This window comes from Eubalaena glacialis, chromosome 2 (genome assembly GCF_028564815.1).
Source record: "Eubalaena glacialis isolate mEubGla1 chromosome 2, mEubGla1.1.hap2.+ XY, whole genome shotgun sequence".
Lineage (NCBI taxonomy): Eukaryota > Metazoa > Chordata > Mammalia > Artiodactyla > Balaenidae > Eubalaena > Eubalaena glacialis.
This window is the reverse complement of record NC_083717.1, coordinates 76,063,998-76,086,408: the sequence shown is the minus strand read 5'-3', so window position 1 is coordinate 76,086,408 and position 22,411 is coordinate 76,063,998. Positions and strand designations below refer to the sequence as shown.

Sequence of the window (22,411 nt, the reverse complement as noted above, 5' to 3'; positions counted from 1 at the left end):
GCTTACAAATGCAAAAGTCAATAAACAGTAACGTGTTGAAACTGAAGAACTGGGTACTTAATGTGGAGGAAAGCCACCTATTTAAAAAGCTCAGCCAGGTTTGACTGAGACCCAAATTTATAGATGAAAGACTACTTTTACTGATGAAAGGTCACTTAAAGCACTCTACAAATATAGACTCTAATCACAATTAAATTCAATATGATCTTTTATTCGTAAATTCAGAAGGAATGCCTAAACTGTTACTGTTAGTTTGCTTTTTGAACACAAAGTATTTCTAAGATCTGAGCAAGCAATAATGGTTTTAGCTTTATTGACTATAATGACATTAGTTCAGGATCTGCCTACAGCAGCTGGATCCAAGTGCAGTCAGGAGGCTGCTGAGGAAAGTCTCATCCTGGGAATCCTCCAGCATCTGCCATAATTGGACTTGGGTTACTGTGTCAAGTTTATAACTGAGGAGGACAAAAAGTAAAGGAAATTCTCTTTTGTAATAGAAAACTTTACACTAAAAACAGCAATGATAAAAGCCAGTCTAGGATAGAATAAATCCTAGAGGTTTAGCTCCTGCACCTCAATTTTACTACTCTTTTGTAAATTACCTTATAAGAAGGGCTGGAGTGTGGTGTGACCCTTAAATTAGGCAGGTACTAAGTTTACCAAATGTATAAGTCACACAAGTATATGACACAGTATTAGACCAACCTGTTGTTTTTGGATGATTTTGTGGGTAATTAAGTTCTATCTGGGGCATAAATACAATTTCAATGTAGAGCCAAGGTACTTACCAAATTAAACAAGGAGTTTATATGCTTACCCCAAACGCGAAACACCGTAATATGATGATGCTCTAAGACTTAACAAAATAACTTAATTTACAGTACTGTCAACATAATTCAACAGAAAATGGGAAAACACACCTTATCTGACTGGGTCAAACACCTGATATGAAAGTATTTTGGTAAAGTGCCCACATTGAAAGTAGTTAAAAAAGCAGTCCCTATTTTCTAAAGAAAAGTAGTGACAGTGAATAACTCATCACATTCTCTGAATATTACACTGCACTCACACAAATTCAGGAGAGTGATACCCTGGACACACAGCTTATTTCACATTAGTGAACAAACCTAAAATTTTTATGAAGTTCTGACTTTTGGCCAGAAGATAAAATGTCTGATATATACATATATACAAACCCCAATTCCTAACCTCTTAAATTCCCTAATTCTAAAAATGGCTTTTTGACTTGTCTTTACGTTTAAAGAAAAAGTGTGCAATACACTTGTATTTGTGTCTGAATTAAGAAATAAATGTTAAGTGAGAAAAAAACTCAGAATGGTACTAATCTATTTAGATTATGTACATGACCTTTGGATATTCATGAGACCCAGTTTAACTGTCCCTCACCTTATGAGCATATTTTCTAAGTGACCCAGGAAGTGTATTTAACCATTTACAAAAACAAAAATTTTAACATGCATTTTACAAAATCACGGTCTTATTTACCTGCATATTCTTCCATAAGAAAGGTATACATTAAAAAATATTGCTCAAAAACATAAAAATATATATTATCTCTTTCCTTTTCCATTTAGGCATATAAATATTTTACTGAAGAAAATGCATCATTTAATAAACAAATGCAAAAACTGCTTTATATAAAGTGTGGTTCTCTGCTATTTAGCAATATAAAATATAAAATGATTACAATATAATTAGCTAGTAAAGAGCTAAATTCGAGAGATCTGCAAACCAGTACAGCAGTGAACAGTCCCTTATACAAAAGTCCATTAAAAAAAAGTCAAGTCAGTTTTGTAACAGGTTACATAAAAATCAGGACCAATAAATGCATTATAAATGCAAAAAAGCACTGCTTCATCAGCACATTCTTCAGTCGTGTTTGGACTAGATGCCAAACTTACTGTTCACTTTTCGGTTCATCTTGTTTTCCATTAAGCTCTTGATCAACTCTGTTTAATGAAAACCAATATAGATAATAAGGTATCAGCAAATGAACAATTCTCTTTCTAAAAATAATGGCTAATTTTACCATAGATTATTGTTCTGTTAAAAACAAAGCTTTGCAAAGAAGCAGACATAGTAAAAAGGTTACCAAACATTTTCCCAACCAGGAAAGATAATTTTTAAAGGCAAGAGGACACTGGCAAGAATGTGACTATTGTTTTTTTTAAAAGATTATAAGATACTTTATATACAAATGCACATAAACTTTATTAAAAGTTCAAATTACAACAGGCATATTAAAATGTTGAACTGTAGCATGGCTGAGGCAGGGAGCAAAGTGATCTGAGTGGCAGGAAAAATAATTCCCTCAAAAATGATTTTGTTAACTGAAATATTTAAATGCCACTAATGCCATCAACTGATCAACTTTTAAGTTCAGTGGTAAAAGTACATATTTATGGATGCCATAATTATTCTCCGAAATTTATTGGTACACTTAAAATGTGAATACTTTTTTTTATCTTGATAGTAAGAAGCCACAGAATTTAATAATCAGAAGTATCTAGATGTAGATTAAAAATACGACTGGATCAGGAGTGGGATCCATAGAGATCACATCAAAATTTAGGAAAGTGGGGATTAGAAGAATTATGTAATTACCACACAAAAATTATAGACAACCCTTCACAGATAACGTACAACAATCTCTTACTATTATATTTGTATATTTATATTTGTAGTAGTTTGAATCACTGATGGAGGAGAGTTTAAAACAACTTGGTATGATATACGAAGATACTTTTCATACTTGTTTCCATTACTACAATCACCTGAACATTAGTGAGTCAGACCTAAAAGCCTTGGCCTGTGGTAAAGCCAGATTAACAACATTTTAAAATATTTTTTATATTGGTAACAAAAATTTGAAAGGTACATATTCTTGATAAGGCATGCAAAACACATCAATCTTTTCAACATCTGAAATATCGGTATGAACTAATTGCATAATCACTTTATTTTTAAACTCTGTTCAAATATTTTAACAATCAACATCTACCTGGCTACACTTGCACTGAGTTATTTGAACCAAACATCTAAAACATTTAAAACTGCTATATTTCAGCACACTCAGTTTTGAATCCTTATCACCAGTACTCATAGAAATTTCACCTTGGGTAATAAGCTCCCCCATGCAGTTTCTGTTAACTTGGTTTTAAAAACATGCCCTTCTATTTTGAAAACTTGAGTGTTACCTTTTTCAAGCTGACAAGGATTTATTATTTTTCAAGGCTAAAGAAACTTGGTACAAAAACTTAGAAGTGCCTAAAAGATATATGTAATGATTCTATTTAAGATTAAATGAAAGTAAAAAAAAAAAATCAAGATAAAATAATATTGGTAGGTTTCAAACAATACATTTAAATAAAAAGTACAATTCTACTTTTTTTCTGATGCCTAAGTTACTTAACTAAGAATTTTGTAAAAAGGCACAACATAGCAGATTTCATCAACAAAGGCAATTCATTTTGAAATCCATGAAGCAGCTGGCTTCAAAATATTCTACAATTACAGACTACATTTTAAACTTCAGCCACTTGTCTGGCAAATTCACACCAATGTCTTGAGAGGAACGAGAAATTAGCAAGATCTAAAATCACTGTCCTTATCTCTATCTTAAAATGTTTAGCTGCAAAGTGTCACATAGAAATGTAAAGCTATGACTCTATCACATGGTCAACTGAATTCTTGTTTATCAACAGAGCCAAAATGTGTTCAAAGTTAAGAATATTCCAGCTCCAGTTCCTTACAATGGTCCAAATGATAACTACATACAAATCTCTCACCTTAACTCTTATGAGACTGTATCAATCTGTTTTGCTAATTTAATTGTTAATATTTTAAAAATCCATTAACAAGTTAGACCTAAATCCTATACTTTTCTAAATTACTATATAAAATGGTAACTATTTTACACACTTGCCTTTCATCTTCTATGCCAAGGTATTAACAGATGACAGTTTGTTATGCTCAAAGCAGAAGTATTCAAAATTAAATTAAAGATGGAGAGCAGAGTGTTTAACTATTAAATGGTACATTGAACTTTTAGGTATTTTATCACATGTAGAATTTGACTAGTTAGCAGGCCATTTAAGCATACAAGAAAATCAATGTTGGTTAGCCAAAGAATATGTGCATTGTAAATATAATCATCAACCCCAGGGGGGAAAACTGATACATTAAAAAAGTGCATAAATATTTCAAAAGCACAAGTTAGAGATTTAAAGTATGGTGAAACTGGTAAGGTATTATAAATAATTGGTTTTCCAAATAGTATTCTTAGGAATTTACTGTCAGTATTTATACCAAAAGCAGGGAGGAGGAGGTGTGGTCTTTATTTTGTAACTGGCATTATTATGGTGTTAAAACAGAGTGAATCCAAGCCATACTCAGCATCAGGAACTTTGGATTCGCTCTATATTTGAATCCTGGGGTATATTTATATTTACAAATGCTATTATCTTTGTCTACGAGCTAACCAACCAATAAGGAAGAGTTAGTCTGTGCAATGCAAATGGACTAGTCTAGATGCAACCCAGTCAAGGTGTGCATATACCTTTTCTGTTTCTTTTTTAACTTTTCTTCTTCATACCTTGGTAGGGAAGAGTTATTTTAGTAAACATACATGTTATGAAGATGAACAAAAACTCAAAAAAAGGCACTAAAAATAAACTCAAAAGTTTGCAGGCAAAACCAAAAATATTTAACATACTATACAGGAAGTCAGAACTGACTTAAGAAATGTGGTTTTGACACATTCAACAGACTAAAACCTCACATTAATAGAACAAAGAAACATTTTTCTATATTATAGCACTGTGATACTCAAGTATTTATGTTAACAGTCTTCTATCAATTCCTTTTAAAAGTTAGATAAGTGAATTTGGTAAACAGAACAAACTCCAGCCACTGGAAAGTATTAAGGTTAGACTGATATAAATATTTTACTTCCCTAATAATATTATTTGATGCCATGACGAGCTTACTCAAATTTGGAGACCAGCATGTTCAAGCCTGGAGAACGTTCTTTAGTACTAACCAATCAAGAAACCATCTCTTAAGACTGTAACTATCTTTAAAAATATACATGAACCAAACCAGAAACAATTCCTCCTACTCAACTGATAGCCTGAAGAAAATGGTGACTTATGGGGAAAGTGCTGGAAAGTGTCTTCTTCCCTCTTTTCTTTGTTATAAAAACAAGAGCAGTTATAAAATAATTATAATATATGAAGTGAGAAAGAATGGGTACTGAAATATTTACCTCTTGCACATCAAAATATCAAGATCCAATACAATTAAAGAAATGAAACAAAACATACTGTTTTATGCATTCTGGTATTCCAACATATTCCATGGGGACAAGTTCCGCTAGTTCTGCCAAATTAAAGACGTATCTAATTTTTTGGCTGAATTTTGAGCTATGGAAGGAAATAAAGATAATTACCTTAATATTTCTGACCAACAGAACTGACAAGAAATTCATACAAGGAGTCTGTGGGGTTTTTTTTAAGAGTCAATGGTTCTCAGAAAATTACCTAATAAATGGTCTTGTAACAGCCAGAAGTGTTCTGATAAACCAAGAGGGATGTACAATGATTAGAGACTTTAGGTTTTTCCGTAACCTGGAGTTTAAAAAAAAAAGAAAAATGTAAAAGTTCTACAAATTCTAATGCTAGAAGAAAAGCTAAGACATCAGTAAGTATGTGCAAGTCTATACAAAAAATTGAAGAAATCCTCATTCAAGAGTTGTCATTTGGATATGATATTCCTAAAGACAACAAAAAGATAACAAACAAAACAAAAGAAAATGCACTCTTGAATTCCAATGGTCCTTCCCACTGCCACGAAATGAACTCTACTTCATTTGCCTAAATTTATGTCCACAGTGTAGCCTGTTATTAAATGTCTCCTAGTATACATTCACTTGTCCTCAAGACTATCAACCAGGGGTAGAAGCCAATACTGAATATAAAAGTAAGCTCTTTTCATTTTTCAGGATGGAGGGGAAACTGTTATTAATTTCTTCAACACCATGAAAGGCACTGGGCAGGCAGAAAGGTGAGAGGAGAGATCACCACAGGAACAGGCAAAATGAATCAGATCTAATGTATTCTTATGGAGTCTAAAATTTTGATTAAAAGTTAAAAGCATTATCCTAGGCAACTTAAAATGATGAAATAAAAACTGCTGTTTCTATCATCATATTTCACACTTACAGTGATGACTAAGTATTTAAAAAAAAAAAAATCACAAGAACCAGCCAATGTCATGTTCAGGTATGAAGAGAAACCTGTTACTGGATCTGAGTTGATTAACCTAGTTTGAATTAGCTGTGGTCAAATCAAACCAAATAGAGGATCAAAATTCCTTCCATTAGCATGGATGACTACCTCCCAGGAGGATACATTTCTAGAACTCATTCCAAAGAAAGATTACAGCTAAATAAGCATCTTAAGTAACAAAATATACTAAGCACTATAAATGAGGCAAAATCCAGAATGTAATAAAATGGGAAATGTACTAAATTCTCCATCCTTTCCCAAAATGTAAATTATAGGAAAATGTTTGATGTGGTACAAAGGAGAAATAAAGAGCTATTTTATAAGTTTGAAAATAGAAACTCGTTACGAAATTAATAAATGTAATTTCTGAAGAAATACATGGTGACTTTAAGTGGCAACAGAAAATAAAATTTAATCTAATAAGGACATAATAAACATTATTCAGACTAGCTTTCCACTTGCATTTACAATACCTTCTATCAATTTGTTGATAGCATTTCCTGAGCCATCCCAGACTGGGCATTTTTCTTCGAGTTGTTGCACCATTTAAATAAACGATCATGTAGTTTTCTGCTACTAACAGCTCCAAAGTGCCAATAACGTACCTGTAAAAATAAAGTCTTAGAAACAATGCTATGCAGAACCAAACCAGATTATCCAAATAACGCAATTCCCTTCCCTCCCCTGCAGTGAGAGCAAAATTTTAAAACAGCATTAGTTGGTATTATGGTTATTTAAAGAAAAAAAGTTCTTTTCTTTTAGAAATACATCTTGAAATGTTTATAAATGATATGATGTCTGGGATTTGCTTCAAAATTATGCCATGGGGGAAGTATTTGTGGGAATAAAGTATAAACTGATAATTGTGGAACTGGGTGATTGTTACACAAAGATTTAATATACTTCTGCCTTTGTATATGTTTGAAATTTTCCCCAATAAAGCACTTAATGTATCCTCAAGTGTAAAATGAAGTTGGAACACATAATCTGTAATATCTCTTCCAGTTTTAAAATGACAATTCTTCTGTTGAGTTGGAAAATGGATAGTTTTTATAATGCCAAGGGATAGACTTAAGGAATCAGAACTAGGATTACTTATATTGGGTTGGCCAAAAAGTTCCCTCAGGTTTTTCTGTAAGATCTTATGGAAAAACCCGAATGAACTTTTTGGCCAACCCAATAATTTCTACCCAGCTAAATAAAGTTCCCTTCCTTAAACTGGAGATCTAATGTACTCAATTCTGTCCAAACATTTTTGTGATGATCTACTTACTTAAAGAGATTGTCCATCAGGTACCTATAGTTAGGTTGACCACTTTCAGGCATAAAACAGACAGCAAACACAACAATGGCATTTAATCCATCCCCATAATATCCTGAAAAAGAAACCAGCATGATTACACTCTGAAGATTTTTCAGGGGATATCATTTATGGTTGATAAATTATAGTGGTGTATGTTCCACACATTTCTGAATCAAAAAGTATGTTTTTTTTTTTGTTCTGACCCTGTATAGTCTTTAAATCCTCTCTTCTCAAAAAGAGAACAATAAAATTTAAAGAGGAAAGAGTAGGCATAAAAACCAGAAACCCACTTAAATTAGCATACTCAGAAAGCTGCCTTATTTTAGCAAGTAGATAGATAATAATCCAACCAGATACAATACATCTGCAATAAAACATTCTTATGCAACTTCTGCTTAAAGTAGTTGCTCTTTAAAAAATAGTTTTACATTCAATGATGTCTAGCATTTTGCAGCTTTTAGAGTATTAAATAGTAAGAAAAGATTATGTCTGACATAAGTCTAAGTGAAGAAAAACAGCACTAAAATATATGTTTTAATTACAATCTCTAAAATATAAATGTTTTAATTCTCATACAGATATTAAGCTGTAACCAGCAACAAATACTTCTGCTTTAACTTTCATTCCTATTGTTTACAAACATGCACTAAAAAGGAACATTTCAAGTACATTAGAATATTCACTACCTTTTTTAATCCCTTAGTCACAAAACACCTTGTGGTACCTCAATAGGATAAAATGGCCCTAATTATTTTCTCCTAAAAAAATAAAGTGCTATTTCTCAAAAATATTAGGTTTAAACCATGAGGCAGGTCTCACAACTTGCTTCCAATGAACTAGATGAATTAATACAAGTCTGTGGACTTCGTGATCCATATTATCCTGTTTTCTTCACTGAGTAAGACTAAATTAGGCAGAATAATATAACTGCAAATATTCAAGAGATTTGCTTTCAGATGAATGAAGACTACAGAAATAAGCAGAATGCATTTGGCAGAGAGTAAATTAAGCAGAAATGACTATGTGAAAAAACCAATCTGCTTGATCTATGTGGTCCCCTGTCCTGAATTAGGAGGATTTCAGGTGGTATGACATGCTCTATAGAGTTGTATTTTGACTATCACTAACATTCTGGTGCTATTTACACAGTGACTATGTAAACTTCTACATACAAGACAGTCAGACTGATAGATGTTATAATTGCACTTCATAACTCTTCCTATTTGACTTGTAAATTTCTTAAGGAACAAAGCCTTATTTTTATATATTCCATAAATATGAAAAGTGGGTGTTCCAAAAAAATGTGGAATGAACTAATTCTCTACTTTGTGGTAAAGCTAAATGATTTGTTCAGGGTTTTAAGGCAAATTAAGATTCGTACTTTAAAGGGCCAGGTTGTATTTATAAGCACAAAAGAGTATAACAACGTTCACAGGGGACTTCCCTGGTGGTGCAGTGGTTAAGAATCCGCCTGCCAATGCAGCGGACACGGGTTTGATCCCTGGTCCTGGAAGATCCCACATGCCACGGAGCAACTAAGCCCGTGCGCCACAACTACTGAGCCTGCGCTCTAGAGCCCACGAGCCGCAACTACTGAAGCCCCCGTGCCTAGAGCCCGTGCTCCACAACAAGAGAAGCCACCACAGCGAAAAGCCTGTGCACTGTAACGAAGAGTAGCCCCCACTCGCCGCAACTAGAGAAAGCCTGCGTGCAGCAACGAAAGAAACCCGCGTGCAGCCCAACACGGCTCCCCCCGCCAAAAACAAATGAATGGCAAAGAAAAAAAAAAAAAGAACGTTCACAGCAGTTTTAATCATAATAGCTCAAACTGGAAAAAAACTCACATGGCCATCAAAATAGTGATGGATAAGCAAACCGGCAGTAACAAGGAATGAACTATGGATACATGCAACAACATGGATAAATGTCAAAATCATTATGCTGAGTGAAAGTAGACAAGAGTGTAAACTATGATTCCAGTTACATGAAATTCTTTAACAAGCAAAACTAATCATGGGGTAGGCATTAGAATAGTGGTTATAGGAGAGAGGGTATTCATTGAGAGGGAGAACCAGAGAATTTTCTGGGGCAATGAAAATGTTCTGTCTGTCTGGGGGTGTAGATTATAAGTATATATGGTGATATGGGCATTCGTCAAAATTCAGTGAACTGTACACTTAAGATTAGAGCATTTCTTGTGAAATAAGTCAGACAGAAGAATGACAAATACTGTATGTCACTTGCATCTGAAATCTAAAATAGCTGAACTCACAGAAACCGAGACTAAAATGGTGGTTACCAGGGCCTGGGGGTAAAGGGGAGATGTTGGTCAAAGTACAAACTTCGAGTTAGAAGATGAATAATTTCTGGGGACTAATGTACCACATAGTGACTATAGTTAACAATACTGTATTATGTACTTGAAAGTTGCTAAAAGAGTAGACTAGACCTTAAATGTTCCCACCACAAAAAAGAAATGGTAATTATGTGATGTGATACAGGTGTTAGCAAATGCTATGGTAGCAATCACTCACAGAATATAATGTATCAGGGACTTTCCTGATGGTCCACCGGTTAAGAATCCGCCTTCCAGGGACCTCCCTGGTGGTCCAGTGGTAAAGAATCCGCCTTATAATCCAGGGGACTCGGGTTTGATCCCTGGTCAGTGAACTAGGATCCCACATGCTGCGGGGCAACCTGCGTGCCTCAACTAGAGAGTCTGCGTGCCGCAAACTACAGAGCCCATGCGCTCTGGAACCTGCGCGTCACAACTACAGAGCCCGGGCGCCCTGGAGCCTGTGCACCACAACTAGAGAAGAGAAAACCCGCACGCCACTGCTAGAGAGAAGCCCACGCACTGCAAAGAATGATCCCGCGTGCCACAACTAAGACCCAATGCAGCCAAAAATAAATAAAATAAATAATAAATAAATCTTTTTTTAAAAAAAAAGAAAGAAAGAAAGAAAAAGAAAAAAAAGAATCCACCTTCCAATGCAGGGGACACATTTTCGATCCCTGGTTGGGGAATTAAGATCCCACATGACGTGGGGCAACCAAGCCTGCGCGCTCTGAAGCCCACATGCCACAACTACTGAGCCCGAGGGCCACAACTAAAGAGAAGCCTGCATTGCAAAGAAAGAGCCCACGTGCTGCAAGTAAGACCCGAGGCAGCCAAATAAATAAATAAATATTAAAATTAAAAAATATATAATGTATCAAATCAACATATTTTACACCTTAAACTTATACACTATGTCAGTTTTATCTCAATGAAGGTGGGAAAAAAAGGAATATGCAAATGCTACAAAAAAAGGATTAGAGTAGTTCACTGTATATAAATTATAAACGGATAAAAAAGGGAGAAAGTCCCAGTTTAGGGGTGTCTAGGGATAAGGGTGGAGGGAGACAGTTCTCACTGTACACTCTTACACCTTTTGAACTCACTGTATGCACGTGTTAACAATTTTTAAATGTTGGCTTTAGCCTTTTACTTCAAACCTGTTACGTTTCTAAAAGGACATGATGTTTATTATGCTTTCAAAATTATGTAATATCTCAAAGGAGAGATTCTCTTAAGCATTCAGATTTCTGATACTGTAGTAAAAAATCTAAAAAATCTTTGGTAACCGTTACCTCCATGGCTGATAACTTTTTTATAGGGTTCAATTGCTTTCATATCAACCCTGTGGTCCTGTTCTCCAATTCTGAACATACGCCAGCGTCGTCCATCTTCTTTTTCCTCTGCTGCTGTATATTCAGTAATTGAGCCTTTCCTAATAACTTCAGTAGTCTTGGGTTTCGGAAGATCATCTGTCAAAATAAAAGGTTTTTGAATCACAGATTGTTATTTATAAAATAAAAATCAAATTACATGTTAACCACTTTACTATCTAATTAGATTGTTCAGAGAATTTTTTTATTATACCTTCTGTGGAATTTTATTTATTTATTTTTTAACTTTTTATTTTATATTGGAGTATAGTTGATTAACAATGTTGTGATAGTTTCAGGTGTACAGCAAAGTGATTCAGTTATACATATACATGTATCTATTTTTTTCAAATTCTTTTTCCATTTAGGTTGTTCCATAATATTGAGCAGAGTTCCCTGTATGTGGAATTTTAAATATTTCTTCCGTAATAGAGGAAAAGGCTTATTCTTGATATAAGGCCATTTTGTTTTTGGAAATCATGGTTCTTTAACTTTTTTTGAATTGCTTAATTCAGAAAGGACCTAATCGCAGTACAACGTACATCCACAAATTCAGAAACAATAATTCATACAGCCATCAAAATCTTAGTACACTGGCCCTACAATGCCTTTCCAGATTCTATTTACAACACTGTCCTTGACAGACAGTTACCACTATAGGTTACTTAGAGCAACTCTCTGGGAGCCAATGTTTTTTGTTGTTGAGCACATGAATTATTCCCCAAACATTATAATACCAGATAGAAAGTGGTTAACGAGTCAATGATTATTTATCATTTGATCAGTCTTATAAAGCAGAAAATTATTGATAATATTCTGCAGTGTACATGCAAAAGTCTATTTTAAATTGACATTAGTCAAAGCACAAGCACCAATGATTAGGTATAATTTACATTTTAAGATTGCACTTTAGCTGATTTTTAATGAAGCAATGATTTTTGAAATTTTAGTATCATAGTCCTTACCAAAAGATGGGGGAAGGGGAAACCTACTGTATGTTAGTTGTTTGTTTCCAAGACAAAGCTGTTAACGGAAAATATCCTTCCAGGAAATGACTACAGCAGCATTAAAGAAAGAAGAGACAAAACACATAGGCAGAAAACTATTTCAGTATCTTTATAAAATATTGCTTATTACCGGATTGCATATTGAACCAGTGAAACAGGGAAGAAAAAAGGAACAAAAGATAACAGCACATTAAGGACCTTACTCTACTGCAGATAACATACCTAGTGACAAACACTGCTTTGAAATAAAAATCACTTTAAAGATGAACTAAACATATGTAAATTATTAACAACTATAAAGATACTGTAGACAGCAATTATCTAATTAAAGAAAGCATGCAAAGCAAAACACATGCCAATTCCTTTCAATTCCAAATAACTAATGATAAAGAATGTAAGGGTGGAGGCTAGGAGAATACATTAATTCAAGGTAGCTGTTTACAAAGTGCAGCACTATCAGTCAAACCTATTTAAAAAAAAAATCACCCTCAAAAAAAACCACTCCCTTCAGAACTCCCTCTCTGCAAATTCTTAACTACTTCTAGCACATTCCCTAAAGCATACGTTTCTTCAAAGCTTTTCTTCTTAGTTATCTACTGAATAAAAGAACATGCCATAATTATCAAGCAATATTGGGAGCAACATGGAAAAACATAAGTTTACAGCATTGGGCAATTAAGAAAAAAATAGAGCCACATGTGTAATCTACTATAAACAGTTTTGAAAGCCATCATATTCAGTGTTTAGCTGAATTTCATATCTTTGCAATAAATACATGAACTTTAGAAAGTATAACATTTCAACAAAATCCCTTAGCCATTGATTTTTTCAACAAAATCCCTTAGCTGGTTTCATGATCAAGTTTTAAGTTTTTCCAATTATCCTAATATGAAAATGCCACTATGTATGTATATAAACACGAACATTCATTAATAAAGGTCAGGTAAAAATAATGAAACACTTACCTTCCCACTCAAATTCATTACTGTCCTCCGATGGTGTATCTAAGTCATCTAAGTCAATCTCCCCACTTTCATCCAAATCATCTGACAACACAGAGCCATCACTAGGATCCAGGGTTAGGCTAATGTCAGGAGCCATTAGTTTCTTTCTCACTTTATTGCCATTAACTTCTAGTGAGCCTGGAATGGGTGGAAAAAAAAAAAAAAAAGTGAAAGATATATTTAGAAAAAATGCTTAGATGTATAAACTGAATAAGAGAAAAACTTTAATCACTTTATTCTTGAGAAAATAACATTAATTAAACACAATTCCAAAGCACTTATTTATAAACTTTGGATTTTGATCACTATTGCTTCTGTATCACAGCAAGATGACACATCCCAGCAAGGATATGCCTTTTTAAATAACAGAAGCAGACCTTATAGTCACCTTTTACTATTAAAAACGATCTCCTCTCACCCCTTTATGGTTGAAATTTCTAAAACCCAAAGGTATGTTTCTGAAAAGTATTCCAAAGCAATCCAAAAACGCTTTCCTAAACGTTAAAATTACCCTTTGGCACCCTATGATGGAACAAAAACTGAGTATATTTTTTATCTTGACAAAGAAATGTGTTCAAAAATAGCACAGTTAAAGTCTATCACTAAGTGTCAAGTTCTTACCAGGCTGACTCTCTGGTCCAGTTACAGCTAATATATCTGCTTCAATACTATCATCTTCCGGTAAAGGTCTAGAACACACAGACACAATTTTTAACCCAGAAATTAAAAAAAATTTTTTTTGAAGTTCAAAGATCTATTAAAATAGCTTATAGAAACAATTATGTGGAAAACTGAATAAACCAATGTTTCTTAAGGTTTAGTAATTTACAAACCAGTTAAAGAAAATTTTCAGACTGTCTGAATTGACTTACATATTTACATAAGCAACACATAAAAGTAGATATATACTCCTTATGTAACTGTTCTTAAATACAACTACACAACAAATTAAAAAATCATTAATCTACAAAACAAATATATTTCAAATGCATGAATTTAATGTGATGCATGATACAATGTATAATGAAGCTGAACTCACAATGGGAATATGGTAATGATGATTACATATTTTGAGCTCTGCATTTCTTTATTACTATGATCATGCTATGCTATGCAATGACTCAGTACTCTCACCAGCTGTCCATATTCCAACTGCTAAGGAACCTTCTTATGCACTGGGATGGTCTTCTGACCAAGACGGCACGGAAGGATCACTTAAATATAAAGTCTGCCTTTGCTCTTTTTCTCTTAACCCAACTGGTGCCAATACAATTGTAAACACAAATGCAAATGTGTCAAGGTAGCTCGCCAGATAATCTAGAAAGCCCTTCCTTGTTTACTTAACAAGCTTTTTTTTAAAATAAAAGCATACAACTTAACAATTCCTATAGACTTCTAAAGACCATCTTCCCCTAGAAACCCCTCAGACTCTATTACTAGTATTAAATGAATACTTTGCAACACTGGGTTTCTTTAAGAAGCCCAATATTCATTTAGTAAGTCAGCAGTCCCCAACCTTTTCGGCACCAGGGACCGGTTCTGTGGAAGACAATTCTTCCACAGACAGAGGGGGCGGTGGGGGGGGATGGTTCAGGCGGGAATGCGAGCGATGGAGCGGCATTGAAGCGGCAGATGAAGCTTCACTCACTCGCCCTCTGCTCACCTCCTGCTGTGCGGCCGGGTTCCTAACAGGCCACAGACCGGTAGTGGTCCGTGGCCTGGGGGTTGGGGACCCCTGTAGTAAGTGACATCTCAATAAAGAAACTGCGAAGTTTTGTTTTAAATTTGTTTTCATTTAAAAGCATTGCTCACATTGGAAAATCTTCATCTTGCCATTCTTCCTTAAGTTCAACACCTTCCATCCTCAGCCTGGACTCAATGTCAACTACAAGCTCCTGATAATCCAGAGAGCCAAGGTCCTGTAAAAAAGGAAAAAAAAATTTATAGGCTTATTTTTCACTTTATCTGCTGAAAAGATGCAATAAGCTTATACCTTAGTTCATACTTCCACACTGATCATGAAATAAATTTAGTGGGTTGCAACTACAAGTTTTTTCCCCCAAGAATCAGAACAGAAAACACAGTGTATATATTCTAGTAATTACTGTTTGTAATAAGGGTATTGTGCAGTGAAGTACTTGCTTCCATTTGCATATATGCATGTGTGCCCCAGGACACGATTTAAAATTTATTAGGTACTGCGAATTATGTAAAAGCAATTTGCGGGATGGGGGGCACAAATAATAAAAGTAAATAAATATATGCTCTATTCTAGACCCATAATTAAATCTTCTGTCCTTTGGAGAGAGGTTAATCCTGGAAATTGAACACTAGGTAAACAGCATTTACACTCGCTTGATTCAGCAGAGTCCAAGTGGTGTGCTGTCTCTTATATTACTTCTCTATAGTTCCAATGCCATAATTCCTGAGCCACTTAAAGAAGGCTATTCAGTACCTGTCCAGTAAATGAATTATGCTACGTTCTGATTTGCTTCATATCTATAACAAGCTTTTCTCACGTAGTTTAGCATGAGTTTTCACACACTGAATTTAGTGAATATTTCTATTCACGCAACTCCATGTTTTAACTTAGTTTCAGTTTTTCCAAGGAAGCATGTGGGTGCCACTATCCTCAGTTCACAAAATGAAGGATCTAGAGTTTGGTATAGTTGATGGAATAAGAAATACAGGTTTAAGTATATTATTTAAGAACTCATTAAGATCAACTGGTTAACAGTACAACAAAAATCGTGACAACTTTAGGGGGCAAGAGGTATAAACGGAATATTTAGTTCACTTACATTAGAGTAAGTCAATAGATGTCTAAAGTTATCTTTTAAAAAAGAAGTAAAACATAGATGTCTTAAGAGATAGAAAGTATTACTAGTTATCACTAGCAGTTTTAAAACAAAGTTAAAAGTGGTTGACACCAGTGGAAGAAGAAAGAAGGTGGGATGGGGAGAATGATGCTATTCATGGTAAATCCTTCTAAATTATTTAACTTCTAAAACCATGTATGTATAACTTGTGGTCATATTTTATGGTTGCCTTATCTGCTGTGTCATTACAACATTCAAAAGATACACAAAGTTGTACCAGAAAACCATTATGTTCTAGAACAACAACAAAATTACATTGGAAATTTTCTAAAGTGTTAGATTTCACATAATAAACTAAATTCATATCTCTGCCAAGACTGGGAGGCTCTTTTCCCAGTTTGAATTCTTACTTATGCTCAAGAGATTTCAAACATTCTCAAAAGATCTAAATTTTTGAGGAACCACTTGCAAATAGAAAAAAGCAAATGCTGTCTTTTCTTCACCAACATGTTTGCTGGGAAAAGTCAGTTAATTTATACATAGGAGTAAGGCATTTTTAATTCTCTGGGAAAACATGAGCCAGGCAATTTTGAGAAATGAATGGAAAACACACTTAAAATATAATAATCTTGACTTATTTAGCAGTTTCTCTGTTTCTGATACATAACCTATAAAGTAATCTGACACACCTCCAAGGACCACTTCATAGACTGTTCTCTGACAGCAACTCTTACTCTCTGTAGAGAGGAAAACAAACAAAAAAAGGATACCTACTTTAACAAATAATTTTCTATTTAGAACACAGAATTATTAGAAAAGACCCCCAAATTATGACCAATAAAACCCAAATACTTAATACTTATTACTCTAGAATTCATGTTCAAGTGAGACCGCAGCATTCTATTACTAAAGGTTGAAAACTGACAGTCTATTCCAACTTTTATAACTGTTTTTCTTTTTTGGCTGCGTTGGGTCTTCATTCCTGCGCACGGGCTTTCTCCAGTTGCGGCGAGCGGGGGCTACTCTTCGTTGAGGTGCACGGGCTTCAGGAGTTGTGGCTCACGGGCTCTAGAGCACAGGCTCAGTACTTGTGGCGCACGGGCTTGGTTACTCCACGGCACGTGGGATCTTCCCAGACCAGGGATCGAACCCATGTCCCCTGCACTGGCAGGCGGATTCTTAACCACTGTGCCACCAGGGAAGTCCCTCAACTTTTAAATTCATTACACTTCTCAGTGTTTTTTCAAATCTTTGATACTCACTATCAAGTGAATTAATGTTTTTTCCTAGATTTAATAATCAGAGCTTTCATTATTTAGTTTCACATTTTTACTGGGTGTTGGAAAAATATTAGGATGTTCTGAGTATTTTTTTCAAATACCCCACATACTCAGAAAAACATTTAATATTTCAAAAATATAAGCAGTGACTGGAAGTTGCTACCACTATACTCCCAACATCTAGCACAGTGTCTGGCACGTAACGGGTCTTTAAACATTAGTTAAATTTAAAAATAAGCATTTAATTGTAAGGTTTAACACTGAATAGTAAGCATTTGTTTTGCTCAACCTCTTAAGCTTTTTTTTCTAATTAAACTACATAAATAGGCTTCCTGTTAAGTTTTACCCCTCAAAAAGAGTAGTGAAAATATTCGGGGCAACCTACATACAAGCAGTGTCTATGTCTGTCGGTAAAATTATTCCTTGTTTGTAAGAGAAAATACATACCTTGTGAAATTCTAAAAGATAAACCATGTCTTTTAGCTGCTTTATCACTTGAACAAGTCAACCACGTGAAAGTACTTCTCTAAACACCGACAGCCAGAGTCTGTCAGCTCATTTAGCTGATTCATTCCGCTTTTACTTTAATATCATTGAGTCATGTGATGTTAATACACCCCAGCATATGGACATGGATATTTAGTTTGGGGATAATTAATTAAGCTAGTTAAACGAAACCTAGGAGGAGAGAGAAATACAGATTCACTCTTAACCATTTCATCACAAATTTTAGGGGAAAAGTATACTAGGTAAAGTTTAAACGACAGAGAGAGGACTGTTCTTAGAAGCACATTATCAGCAGCTGTAAGAACAGGAAACAAGAAAGGAGCAATATAAAAGCACAACTACTCTGAAGGAAATCAGGATACTGCTGATTCCCAAGTTAATCGCGGCTGTTTCCCGTTTTTTGTTCATAGAGTTGGTAAATCAGAATGGGGAAGTAATACTTTAAGATGCCAACTGTTAAAATAACCAAATGCAACAGAAATACCCTGATTTCTCAATAAACGTGTGGTAGTGGTGGTACATCATTATTTATGCCAGTTAGCAGTGAAGTTCACAGAGACAAATTCAAAAACAGTAGCTGACCTCAGTGAGGTGTGGTGGTGAATTCAACCAAGATGAAAATGGGGATTTCCCCATGCAGCCTAACAATATAAGCAAAAATTAAATATTAAGATCATATTTAGAACTGCCTGAATTATAACTTACAATTTTACATGACAACTTTACTATTATGTAGTTTAACCTAGATGCTGGAATAGGTGCTAATAACCAACATGTATGCTGAAATCAATCTGGCAAAAGGAAATGCTTAGGCAAGCCTTTCACATCCCCATTTAAAGGAAAGGGCTTCATTCTAAATATTTATGTTCACTTTTTCCTATGAAGCTGGCAATACTGGTAGCACTACAGGAAAATACTTTAGGCCAGCCTATGTGTTTAGGAAGGTCACCAAAACACCTGTAAAAATCCTATATGCTTGTCATTGTTTCCTTGAGAGCAGAGTCATGCAGGTTTTTAGGAATGAAATGACACAAAGATATCATATCGCCTCACACCTTAGAACGGCTATTATCAAAAAGACCAGAAATAACAAACGTTAGCGAGGATGTGGAGAAAAGGGAATCCTTGATGGGAATGTAAACTGGTGCAGCCACTATGGAAAACAGTAAGGAGGTTCCTCAAAAAATTAGAAACAGAACTCCCATATGATCCAGCAATTCCACTTCTCGGTATTTATAGGAAGAAAATGAAAACGCTAACTGGAAAAGATATCTGTACCCTCACATTCACAGCAGCATTATTTACAATAACCAAGATATGCAAGCAACCTAAGTGTCCATCGATGAATAAACACACACACACACACACACACACACACACACGCAAAGGAATATTATTCAGCTATTTAAAAAAAACTTTGCCATTTGCAACAACACGGATGGACCCTGAGGGCATTATGCTAAGTAACGTAAGTCAGACAGAGAAAGACGAAGATCATATGATCTCACTTATGTGTAGAATCTTTAAAAAAACCCAAAAAGACAGAAAAACCAAAACTCCCGAAACCAAGCTCATAGATACAGAGAACATACTTGTGGTTGCCAGAGGTCATGGGGTGGGAGGTGGGTGAAATGGATGAAGGGGGTCAAAATGTACAAACTTCCAGCTATAAAATAAGTCAGTCCTGGAAATGTAATGTACAGCATAGTGACTACAGTTAATAAAACTGTATTAGATATATGCAAGTTGCTAAGAGAGTAAATATTAAAAGTCCTCATCACAAGAAAAAAAAATTTTGTAACTAAGTGTGGATGTTAAGTAGACTTATTGTGGTGATCATTTTGCAATATATTCAAGTATAGAATCATGATGTTGTACACCTGAAACTAAAAAAAAGTCATGTCATTATATATCTCAATTAAATGTGACACCCTATCAGAAATGTTAACACAAAATTCAAGAGAAATTACAATAGTGCTGTTTCTCAAAATTGTGACGATAAAGCACAGGATAATTATGCCAACTATACAAGGTACATTATATTATCAGTATGCAGAATGTACTGGAAATGCTCTGAGACCTTTAAGAAGATTAAAGTCTAATAACTGATCTGTAACACTTTGCTGTGGAGTTACAAATACTGGATGTAACATAAAATTATAACTTTGGAATATTATTATCATCACATTATACTAGCACTCTGCTTTATAGAATGTAAGCTTCACATGGCATCTTTTGATCCACTATCAGCCAAGGTTAAATGATCGGATCTGGCTATACATATACTTCCTTTCTTAGGTGCCTTTCTCCACCACTGCTCCTTCTACGAGCATTACACCAGAAGAAGGAAGAGAACTACTTTCCCAAAGAGTGCTTTTCCCCTTTACTAACCACTTGTTCATTCATCATCTCATGCGTCCCACCCAAAAATTTTGTGTCGTATAAAACATTGATGTTATTATCCCCATTTTATCTTATATATGAGGCAAATAACACTACATTCTGGTTTCCAGATTAGACCTAGACTGTTTCTAATACAGCACACTGTCTCCAGTTCACTGGCAACTTTCTACAGAATAAGCCTGCAATGCCAGATTTGGCTACACTTAGCTTCAAAGGTCCTATAATGCCTAAAGACTACAATAGCACTGACTTATGATGATCCAGTTCAAGCCCCATGTTTGCAGAAGTGGACCTGTCATACTTCCTGTCTAAACCCAATAACATTAGGCTGCAATAGAGGAGATCATGAAAACCAAAAATAGAGTGTGGAGAAAATGTAAAATGATAAGAACTAAGGAGAAGATATGCAAAATCATAAGAAAATAAGTCTGTAGGGTAACTAGACACGGTAACTTCAGTTATAATTTTGAGGAAACAACACCCATTTACAAATTGCAGAAATTCTTATATAATTTTAGAGAAAGAATACGTTTAATTTTAAAAATTAAGTAATTAAGCATTAGGAGAAATAGCCTGATTTTTTTTTTAAGTGCGAAAAAACCCCCAAAAAACAAAAACCCACCAAAACACAATCACACTTCATTAAACTAACTATATGGAAGGCGCTACGACTACCTGGATGACAAAAGCCGTGCTCTCAAAGAGCTGCCCAGAACAGGGAAGACCGAGGGGAAGTTTCAAAGCAACGTAACAGACCCAAATACATTTCTGATTTAATAGGAGTTGCTCTAGTAGATCTCCAGTGGTATCAAGAAACTCAAACCACTTTTGCCAGGTACGGAAGTAAAAGGCAGTGTCTGAATCCACGCAGGAACTGGGCTTTTCACATATCAAGGTCCATTAAAGCCCTGGTTACAAATACCACTTCCGTGTCTATTCCCCGCGGGCGTGGAGCACATTAGACATCCAAGTTTCTTTGTTCTGCACCAGGACCAACGCTGGTGACAAATAAGGGACCAACGTGGCCCAGTCACTGCCCCCAGAGCGGGGAATGTGCAGGGGGGGCAGAGAAGAGGGCACCACCCCTACAAACGGAAAAGAGGTGGGAGAAGGGGGGACGCAAGGGTGGCAAAAAGCAAACAGAAGCCTGGCCAAGGGCGGGGGCCTAAGCGAGGCGGGGATCCGGGAAGCGCCTCCGGGCAGTTTCCGCGGCGCCTCCTACAGCGGATACCGCTCTGGGCTTCCTCTGTCGGGCGGCCCGAGATAAGCGCGCCTCGGACGTCCCCCCCTTCCACCCCAGGACTGTTCCCAGCTCAGACCCGCCGTGCCCAGCCTTCCCGAGTCGCACTGACCCCGGAGGAACCCTTGGCCTCCTCGTCTTCTTCGCCCCTCCAGGCCGGCGACGTAGGGCTGACGGCCAGGTCGCAGAAGGTGGCGCCGAGCGGAGCCCGCTCCCCTCCGACGGTGAGACCCGGGCCCAGTCCCTCAGCCACAGCGGCAGCGGCAGCAGCCGACCCGGATGCAGAGAGGGACTCCGGCGGAAGTGACAACATCCCGATCTTCTCCAGACGCCGCAGCTGTCGGAAGCCGAGGCGGAGCCGTGGCGTCTTCGGGAAGCCTCAGGGTCCCTCCTCCCGACCACACCCTCAGCCGTGGGGTGGGAGGGAGGGAGGAGCTAATGCCTGCGCAGGCGCCCGCGACTTGGCCCGCGGGGCTGTCAAGCGTTTCTGTCCGGCCGGCGACCTGTTACACACCCCTGCGGCCCTTGAGAGAGGCTACAGGCGCTTCCTCGCCCGGCACAGGACCGCCGCCCTCGAGTCTCAAGGAACCATTTTTATATTCTTTATGTTCTCTTTACTGATCTTTATGATAGTGCTATATAATAAAATGGATGCAAAAAGAGGAGGAAACATATCTGATGTCTCACTGGGGAAGTTAACCTCAGAAGAATCCTTAGAGTTTGGTAAAATTGTCCCGGGCGAACAGCTTTATAACAGTGCTTCTCAAATTGTTACCAGAAAATTGGGTTCACCTCTTACAGGGAGTTGAGCCAAAAGACAACCAAGGTA

At 36.1% G+C, this 22,411-nt stretch overlaps 1 protein-coding gene across 2 annotated transcripts; it reads right to left on the bottom strand.

The window, feature by feature from the left end:
* Nucleotides 1–1,593: 1,593 nt before the first annotated feature.
* On the bottom strand, nucleotides 1,594–21,969 carry BNIP2 (BCL2 interacting protein 2). Of its 2 annotated transcripts, XM_061180248.1 has the most exons (11): nucleotides 21,695–21,969; nucleotides 15,146–15,252; nucleotides 13,955–14,022; nucleotides 13,295–13,471; nucleotides 11,245–11,421; nucleotides 7,582–7,684; nucleotides 6,782–6,913; nucleotides 5,562–5,648; nucleotides 5,346–5,444; nucleotides 4,580–4,615; nucleotides 1,594–1,970 (listed from the first exon to the last, which is right to left on the bottom strand). In XM_061180248.1, exons 1-11 carry the CDS (start codon nucleotides 21,893–21,895, stop codon nucleotides 1,919–1,921), a joined length of 1,239 nt encoding a protein of 412 aa, XP_061036231.1. In that variant the 5' UTR covers nucleotides 21,896–21,969; the 3' UTR covers nucleotides 1,594–1,918. The 2 variants fall into 2 exon arrangements, with proteins under 2 accessions (XP_061036231.1, XP_061036232.1); XM_061180249.1 differs by lacking the exon at nucleotides 4,580–4,615 and having other exon boundaries at nucleotides 1,595–1,970.
* Between the last annotated feature and the right edge of the window lie 442 nt (nucleotides 21,970–22,411).

Excerpts from the sequence above, each read along its gene's own strand:
- BNIP2 (XM_061180248.1), bottom strand. The coding sequence starts at position 21,895 with ATGTTGTCACTTCCGCCGGAGTCCCTCTCTGCATCCGGGTCGGCTGCT. Across the intron at positions 15,253-21,694 it reads AGGCCAAGGGTTCCTCCGGG|GACCTTGGCTCTCTGGATTA; the intron begins GTCAGTGCGACT and ends CCTTTTTTACAG. Across the intron at positions 6,914-7,581 it reads CTGATGGACAATCTCTTTAA|GTACGTTATTGGCACTTTGG; the intron begins GTAAGTAGATCA and ends TTATTTTTACAG.